Source organism: Hevea brasiliensis, chromosome 8 (assembly GCF_030052815.1).
Source record: "Hevea brasiliensis isolate MT/VB/25A 57/8 chromosome 8, ASM3005281v1, whole genome shotgun sequence".
NCBI classification, from domain to species: domain Eukaryota; kingdom Viridiplantae; phylum Streptophyta; class Magnoliopsida; order Malpighiales; family Euphorbiaceae; genus Hevea; species Hevea brasiliensis.
The window spans coordinates 7,227,453-7,236,984 of NC_079500.1; the positions used below are offsets into that span (position 1 = coordinate 7,227,453).

General features: G+C 30.1%; 1 protein-coding gene across 1 annotated transcript; it reads right to left on the reverse strand.

Moving 5' to 3' along the window:
- Window positions 1–4,413: 4,413 nt before the first annotated feature.
- LOC110652552 (probable LRR receptor-like serine/threonine-protein kinase At3g47570) lies at window positions 4,414–7,926 on the reverse strand. The gene is made up of 3 exons (XM_058152026.1): window positions 6,231–7,926; window positions 5,238–6,107; window positions 4,414–5,027 (listed from the first exon to the last, which is right to left on the reverse strand). The coding sequence occupies exons 1-3, from the start codon at window positions 7,924–7,926 to the stop codon at window positions 4,624–4,626; spliced, it is 2,970 nt and encodes a 989-aa protein (XP_058008009.1). The 3' UTR covers window positions 4,414–4,623.
- Between the last annotated feature and the right edge of the window lie 1,606 nt (window positions 7,927–9,532).

The following is a 9,532-nucleotide window of genomic DNA, read 5'->3' on the forward strand; positions in this document are numbered from 1 at the left end:
CAAATATCATTAAGGTTATATTCATCTTATAAGAATTTATGTATATGCATTTTATTGGCATCTCATTACGTATTCTTTATATTTATTTTTAATTTATATTTTATTTTATTTATATTTTCATAATAGTTATTTTTAAAATATTTTAAGTAAATTAAATATAAATATATTGAAAAAAAAACTATATAATAATATCTTTATCCATTTAAATAATATATAATAGTGATTGTTGCGCGGGCAAAAACCTAGTTTTAGTAGTAACAACATCTCCTAATTTCATATATAAAATTTATCCTAACTTCATTCATATATATTGTTAGCTCAGTTCCCTTATATTTGTATCTTAGAAATCATTTGTAATAATTTGATGTTTGATATTGTCTTAAAATAATTAGAATTGGAGCTTTTCTAAAACAACCTCGATGATGCTTAATTCTACGAGTTATTCCACCAGTAAAAGTCTATGTGCAGTGATGTCCTGTCGTCCTCACTGTTTGTCTTTTTTCCAAGGTAGCGTCAAATTTGGCAACTCACCGAGAAATTATACTATATATATATATAATTATTTTAATTAATTATATAGAATCATAAATCATTTATATATATTATAAATAATAATTTTTAATTAATTTTAACAAGGTAAATGTATAAAAAAATCTCAAACTTTGTTTTTTTAATAATTGTATGTTAGCTTTTTTTAATAAATATACCATGAATCTTAAACGTAATTATAATTCAATCCTGCAGCTACTTGCAGCGTTAAAGCTTCACAGAGGTGCTACGTCAGCCTATCACCTAAATTAACACTAACTAAACCCATTTATTTATAAAATAATCCTAATTTATAAATAATCCTTAATTTTTAAATTAATTTTAATAACAACAATGATTTTTGTGTTTTTTTTTTTAATAATTGTGAATGAGACCCGTAAAAGAAATTATGATTCCTGTTCAATTGTGTTCAATGCCGCTGCCATTTTTGAAGGAGTAAGTCAAGAAAACGTTTGAGGTTAGTTTGTTTTCTCCAACTCATATTTGACAATTTAGAGGACAATGTAAATTATTAATTTATTTTAATTAAAAATTTTAAATTTTTAAATATAAATAATGATATTTCATAAATGAAGCTTTATAGTGATGTTTTTTTCTTTTGTTAACTTTTGGTAATTTAATTTTTTTTTTTTTTACAAATAACAGAAAATAATAAATTTTTGAAAAAAAACAATAATATTTTCATCATTAAAAATTAAAAATACCAATTTCTACCAAAAGGAGTATTCTTTTATGCTTGAGTCATCACAAAGTCTACACAATCAATTCACCTCTTTGTCGTAATTCAACTAGTAAAAGTCTTTATGCAGTCACGTCAGTCTTAATTTGACCTTTTATTAATTGTGAATGACACCCATGAAAGGAATTATGATTTTTGTTCAATGTGGACACATTTGAGGTTGGTTTGTTTTTCCAACTCATGCTTGACATGTTTGGCAGTTTAAAATATGACGTGAATTATTAATTAGTTTTGATTAGAAATTTTAGTTTTGGTATTTTTAATTTTTAATGATGAAAATATTATTGTTTTTTTTCAAAAATTTATTATTTTCTGTTATTTGTAAAAAAAAAAAAAATTAAATTACCAAAAGTTAACAAAAAAAAAAACCTCACTATAAAGCTTCATTTATGAAATATCATTATTTATATTTAAAAATTTTAAATTTTTAATTAAAATAAATTAATAATTTACATTGTCCTCTAAATTGTCAAATATGAGTTGGAGAAAACAAACTAACCTCAAACGTTTTCTTGACTTACTCCTTCAAAAGTGGCAGCGGCATTGAACACAACTAAACAGGAATCATAATTTCTTTTATGGGTCTCATTCACAATTATTAAAAAAAAAAAACACAAATATCATTGTTGTTATTAAAATTAATTTAAAAATTAAGGATTATTTATAAATTAGGATTAATTTATAAATAAATGGGTTTAGTTAGTGTTAATTTAGGTGATAGGCTGACGTAGCACCTCTGTGAAGCTTTAACGCTGCAAGTGGCTGCAGGATTGAATTATAATTACGTTTAAGATTCATGCTATATTTATTAAAAAAAGCTAACATACAATTATTAAAAAAACAAAGTTTGAGATTTTTTTATACATTTACTTTGTTAAAATTAATTAAAAATTATTATTTACAATATATATAAATGATTTATGATTCTATATAATTAATTAAAATAATTATATATATATATATATATATAGAGAGAATAATTTCTCGGTGAGATGTCAAATTTGGCAGCCCGCCGAGAAATTGTACTATAGATATCATGATTTTAATTAATTATATACGATCATAAATTATATATATTATAAAATTATAATTATTAAATAATTTTTTAATTAATTTTAACAAGGAAAATGCATAAAAAATTTCAAACTTTGTTTTTTTAATAAATATACTGTAAATTTTAGACGTAATTATAATTTAATCTTACAATTACTTGTATAGTTAAGGCCTAATAGAAGTGTTACGTCAGCACGTCAGTCAAATTAACACTAATTAAACACATTCAATTTATAAAATAATCCTAATTTATAAATAATCCCTAATTTTTAAATTAATTTTAATAACAATAATGATTTATGTGTTATTTTTTATTAATTGTGAATGACGCCCATAAAAGAAATTATGATTCGTGTTCAATTATGTTCAATGCCACCATTTTTGAAGTAGTAAGTCAAGAACACGTTTGAGGTCAGTTTGTTTTTTCAACTCATACTTAATTCACTTGACAATTCAAAATACAATTTAAATGATATTTTTTTTTCATTAAAGATTTAAAATTTTTAAGTATGAATAATGATATTTTATAAATGAAGCTTTGTAATGTGATATATTTTTCTATTAATATTTGATAATTTAAATTTTTTTATATATCCCAAACATAATAAATTTTTGAAAAACTAATATTATTTTCATAGTAAAAATTAAAAATACTAATTACTACCAAAAAGGATTATTCTTATTATTCTTTTATGCTTGAATCATCACAAAGTCCATACAATCAATTCACCTCTTTGTCGTAATTCCACTGGTAAAAGTCTATATGCAGTCACGTCAGCCTTTCTTTTTAACAAACTTGTTTTAGTCAAGTCTCCTCCTCCTCACTGTTTGTCTTTTTCTCTAAGGTAGCATCAAACTTAGAAAATGGCAACCCTCCGAGAAATTATACTATAGAATCACAACTTTAATTAATTATATATATAATTTTTAAAATTAATTTTAATAATTATAATAATTTATGTGTTATTTTCTATTAATGACTAAATACATACTCATACCCCTGTCTAAAAACACTAACAAGTCATTACTGACATGATAAATTTGTGTTTAACAGTTACTAATTTTATAAATTTGGGTGTTCAATAATCACAATTTTAGCTCTGATATTTAATAGAATAGTCCTAAATAGTATAAGAATGTATGCATTAATTTGACCTTTTATTAATTGTGAATGACACCCATGAAAGGAATTATGATTTTTGTTCAATGTGGACACATTTTTGAAGTAGCAAGTCAAGGACACATTTGAGGTTGGTTTGTTTTTCCACCTCATGTTTGACAATTTTGGTAGTTTAAAATATAATGTGGATTATTAATTCATTTTAATTAAAAATTTTAGATCTTTAAATACGAATAATGATCTTTTATAAATGGAGTCTGATAGTGCGATTATTGACGTTTAGTGATTTAAACTCTTCTATAGGCTTTAAAGATAGCAATTTACTGAAAGCATAATATTACAAAAAGTTTCATTTGACGTCTAAAATTAAAAAAGACCAATTACTACTTAAAAATTATTTTTTTCTTGAATTATCTCTAAATAAAAATTTTTAATCGTTTATATTTATATTTTATTTATAAAAAGATTATGCTTTATTTATATTATGATGCTTATTAACGAATTGTAAAATTATTTCAAAAAGCAATTAATGCAAGAAAATATTTCTTCTCCACATGTATTTTAGTAAGAGTTTCTTTGAAATCCAAACCAAACCATGATAATTATGGACAAATGTTCACCCAACCAATAAGTGTAAGTCAGTGGTAAGGCCCCATTGTTTTAAAAGAGAGAGAAATCATGTTTGATTCTCTCTCATTGACGAAAAATAGACATAAAAGGATACTATTTTCTTCACAATTTATTATTAATGTACACAGTTTTATAAGACATTTGCACTTCACACTCATTTTTTTTTTTGTTTTTAGAAATTAAAAATTTAATCAAGTGTAAATTAATCTGATAACCTGTATAATCCAACTTAAAAAATAAATTAATAAAAACTAATATTTCTTGAAAAAAAAAATCAATGTATTAATTTGAAATAATATGTAAATTTAATTCGAATTTGAACTAAAATTATTTCTTTGTAACAATCCAATTGACAAGAGTTGAGTGACTCGCGATCTGAAATAATTCCAATCCACCTAACCCGTTTGCCACCTTTGCATCTGCACTAGCTGAGTCCCCTAGCTAAGTCATCTACGACAATGGCACTGGCTGAACCTACATCAAGTATTCATAAGGTTTCCATGGAACCCGTTGATAATGGCACTGGCTGAGCCTACCGTGGTAATTGAGTCCCTAAGATTTTCTTTCTGATAGAAGACAGCTGAGCAATAATATCACCAATATTCATGCGCTCTTGTGGTGATTCAGCAGAACAAGAGATTCCAATTTCAAAGATTGAAATCAAGCACTCAATAAATGTGTCGTTTCTCATGTTCCCAAGATTATGGTTATGAACCAATGTTGCATTTACATTGGGTTGCATATGAGGAAGGTTGTTCTTGGGATCTAGAATTTGTGTCACTTGTTCAGGTAAAGCTCTCTTAACAAAATTGTGAAGGCTCATACCATCCTTCAACATGTGATCGGTAGGCCTCTTGCCCGTGAACATCTCCAATAAGAGTATGCCAAAGCTAAAAATGTCACCTGATGTTGATACTCGACTTCCCATACCATACTCTACAATACAGACATGATCATATAGTTAAATTGAGTTTGCTTAGAAATATATGAATAGAATGCTTGTGAGGATTCGAATTTGAGACCTCATAGTTGGAGCCAAAGCCAAACGAACAAATGAAAGCATAATACCAATCATGAAATGGCTATATAAATAACAAATAACACAAATTAAATATTTCATGTTATAAATATATTCTTTATAATTACCTGGAGGACAATAACCGATAGTTCCTCTTACTCCAATTGAGCTGGATTGATTTGCAGAACAATCAAGGGTGACATTGGAAAGGAACTTGACTAGTCCAAAATCACTTACATGTGCAGTCATTTCTTCATTAAGAAGGATATTACTTGGTTTTAGGTCACAATGAACAATTGGCATTCCACAATGATGTTGAAGATATTCCAATGCACAAGCAATATCAATGGCAATATTTAGCTTTTGGAGAACATTTAAACTCCTTGGTACTTCATCCATTCGAAGAGTTGGATGCAACCAGTCATCTAAGCTCCCATTGACCATGAACTCATAAACCAAAGCTTTGAAATCATTACCATGATAATCAACACTAGAACAAGCTGTGAGCACTTTAACAAGATTTCGATGTCTAACATTCCTTAAAATCTCACATTCAGCTATAAAACTCTTTGAAGCTTCTTGATTCTCAAGCTTAAACACCTTTACTGCAATAACAATTCCTTCCCTATCAAGAATTCCTTTATATACTGAGCCAAAGCTACCTGTACCGATTAGATTATCGGAAGAGAATCCATTAGTAGCTTTGAGAAGACTTTGATAAGACAACTTTAATAACTCCTTCCCATGAGCTGTTGACGAAGACTCTCGTTTTCTCTTTCCTGATAGGCACAGAAACAAACAAATCAGCACAAGTGCTGCACCTGTAACCACAGAAATTGTTGAGATTATAATCTTCAATGTTATAGTCGATCCCCTCTTTGACTGCTGAAGCTTACATGGAGGTAGCCTCAAATCAGGTATGCCACCACAAAGATTTTTATTTCCTGCCACCGATATCACAGTTGCGTTCTTGAAAACTCCTTCTACTGGCACTATACCTTCAAAGTCGTTATAAGACAAATCCAACAACTCTAAATTACTAAGCTCCTTTAGGAACTCTGGAATCTTGCCTGACAGCATATTGTGAGAAAGATTCAATTTTCTAAGGCCTCTTAATGATCTTAGAGATGAAGGAACAGAGTCTCGAAAAAAGTTGGCACCCAAGTTCAAGAATTCTAGACTCGTACAACTGCTAAGACTAATGGGAATCACTCCTGATAACATGTTCCCAGAAAGGCTTAGGTATCCCATAGTTTTCAAATTTCCTACTTCTATGGGAATGGAGCCTGACAAATGATTTCCAGATAAGTCAAGACCCACTGATAAAGGGGAAGATTCAAAAATTTGTGGAGGTATGGGACCACTAAGATTGTTATTTGACAGATTTAATACTAGCAAAATTTTGCAATTCCCAAGACTCGAAGGGATCATGCCTTGAAGTTCATTATGTGACAAATCCATTTGAATTAAATTTGTCATATTTCCTACAGAGGAGGGAATAGATCCCGAGAAATCATTATAACCAAGATATAATGCTCCCAGATTTAGAAGCTTTCCAATGCTAGAAGGAATGGAACCTGACAGGTTGTTCTCTTCTGCATCCAGAATTTCCAATGAAACACAATCATTTATTCTAGAGAGGATGTTTCCGAATATTTGATTTTCTCTTATGGAAATTATCTGGAGCTCTTTTGAAAAGTTGCATAATTGTTCAGGCAGTTTCCCTCCAAAGTTATTTCGGTCTATACCAAATGCCTGTAAATTGGTGGCATTTGTCAAAGTGGAAAGAAACTCCAGGTCATCAGATTTAACGCTTCCTAAATGGTTTTCAGAAACTACTAATTTCATAAGCCTATGCAACTTCTCAAGAGAAGGCACTCTTCCGATAAAATGATTTATGGCTAACTGAAGCACTTCTAGACTTGAGGCATTTGAAATTGACGTTGGAATAGATCCTGTAAATTGGTTACCTGAAATGGAGAAGAATTGGAGATTTGGAAGAGAGATGCCTAAGCTCATGGGAAGACTACCTTCTAAGTTGTTGTATGCCATGTCTAAATCCTCAATCAAAGAGAGGTTGAAGAATGAGGGAGGGATAGTGCCTAAAAACTGATTTCCAAACAAGGATAAAGTCCTTAGATTCATCAGTTGGCCTAAAGTATCTGGGACAACCCCATGCAACTTATTTCTTGGCACATAAAGTTGCTGAAGAGAAGAAAGATTGCCCAAAGTTGGTGGGAGAGTCCCAATTAAATTATTTTTGCCTACTAAGATTGCTTTGAGCTTCAGTAAGGAACCAAGCTCCGCAGGGATTCTCCCTAACAGATTGTTATTATGCAAATAAAAGAAAACAAGGTTTGAACAATTAGATATGCTAGCAGGAATTTGACCACCAAATGAGTTATTGTGAAGAGCCAATATTTGCAGTCTGTGCAAATGGCCAATCTCAATAGGAATCTCAAGGCTGAAGCTATTGTTTTGAAGGTACAACTCGCTTAAAAAGCTCAAATTGCCAACATGTGGTGATATGGAACCTGAAAGTTTGAGGGAGCTCAGGTCTAACACTGTAACCCTCTGGTGCCTACGCACACATGTGACGCGGTGCCACTGGCAGAAGTGAAGAGTGTTATTCCATGAGCTCATGATCCCAAAAGGGTCCTCAGTTATTTTGGCCCTGATTTCCAACAAAGCAAGTCGATCTGTATCGTTGCTCTTGTGGATGGCAAAGACCAGAAAGCTGAAGCACAAGAAATGAAAAATAAAAAGGAGGCATAAGGATGAGAAAGATAGTGACAAACTTCTGAAAGAAAGTCCCATAGATTGGTTGTGGATGGAGGGAAAAACAAGAGCACTGGAATTGGTAGTTCAATGGATCAACTAGATAGCATATTTATGGGATACATTAACATGAAAGACAATTGCAACTGGCCAAGCAGAAGGGAATAGTGGAAAACATCGTGGAAGACGGCAATCTCTAATATAAAAGTTCTGTTGCCTCTTTCTATCATAATAGTTGAACCAGCAATACAATTAATATTGATATATTAATAAATACTTATTATAATATAAAGCCGGTTCAGATTGCCCAGTGCCGGCAACAGTAAATTGCAATTGATTTGGTGGAATGTCAATTAAAAATTTGCCCTGAAGTTGAATGTTGTGTCTTTCAATTGAATTGGTTTTTTCGTCATTTTAAAGTGGCCATGTTTTGGCTTTTCTGGATTGAATTTGTTCTGGAAAAAATTTGGCATCAAATTATCTTTGAACATAACATTCCAATAAGAATATGCCAAAGCTAAATATACAACCAGATGTTGATATTTCGCTTTCCACTCTATATTCTAAAATACATATGTCATAGTTAATCGAATCTGAGGAGAAAAAAATATATGAAATATAATTGATTCTTCTAGCTAGCTGTTAGTACTAGAAAATTATGAATTATACATATATATCAATGTAAAACCGTTAGATCATGGTAAGTTCAATTAGCTGGAGGACAGTAATTGATAGTTCCTCTTAGTCTAATTAAGCTAGACTGATTTGTAGAATTGTCAAGCATCATATTAGAAAGGAACTTTACTAATAAAAAATCACTTACATGTCCAATCATTTTCTCATTGTGAAGGACATTACTTGGTTTTAGATCACATTGAACAATTAGTGTTTCACAATAAAGTTGAAGATACTTTAATGCACAAGCAACATCAATGGCTATGTTTAGCCTTTGAAGGATATTTAAAGTCCTTGGCAATTCATCTGATCCAAGAGTTAGATGCAGCCAACCATTCTATTAACCATGAACTCATAAACTATTATTTTTATGTGACTTGAATTCTAGATATGTCTTTCGTGAATCCGAATTGTGACCCAATCCTGTGACTCGATTGAGATAAAAAGTGAGATCATTGGTGGTAACGGAGGGCACGGGCCAATAGGGTTGTGAGATATTCGGAAAACACACTTGAATTAGGGTTTAAGAGTTCTGAGTGATTGTATCTTATTTTTTTTCATCGTAGTAGAACTTTTTCTCTTGTCTTATCCGTGGACATAGACTTTATAGTCGAACTACATTAAATTATGTGTTATTTTTCTTCTCTTTTCTATACTGTGTGGTTGTGCAATTTAAATGCGCTTTAGATTTGAGTGTTTGTTATAACATAAACTAAAGTTTTGAAATCATCACATTGATAATTAACATATGAATAAGCTGTGAGTATTTTGTCCCTTTTTTTTCTCAGTTAATAATAAGTTTATTGCTTAAAAAAAGAAAAAAAAAAAAGCTGAGTATTTTGGCAAGATTTTGATGTCAGATGTTTCTTAAGGCCTCACATTCAGCCATAAAACTTTTAAAGCTCCTCGACCCATAAGGTTAAGCACTTTCACTGTAATAACAATTCCCTATTGTTCAAGGTTCCCTTTA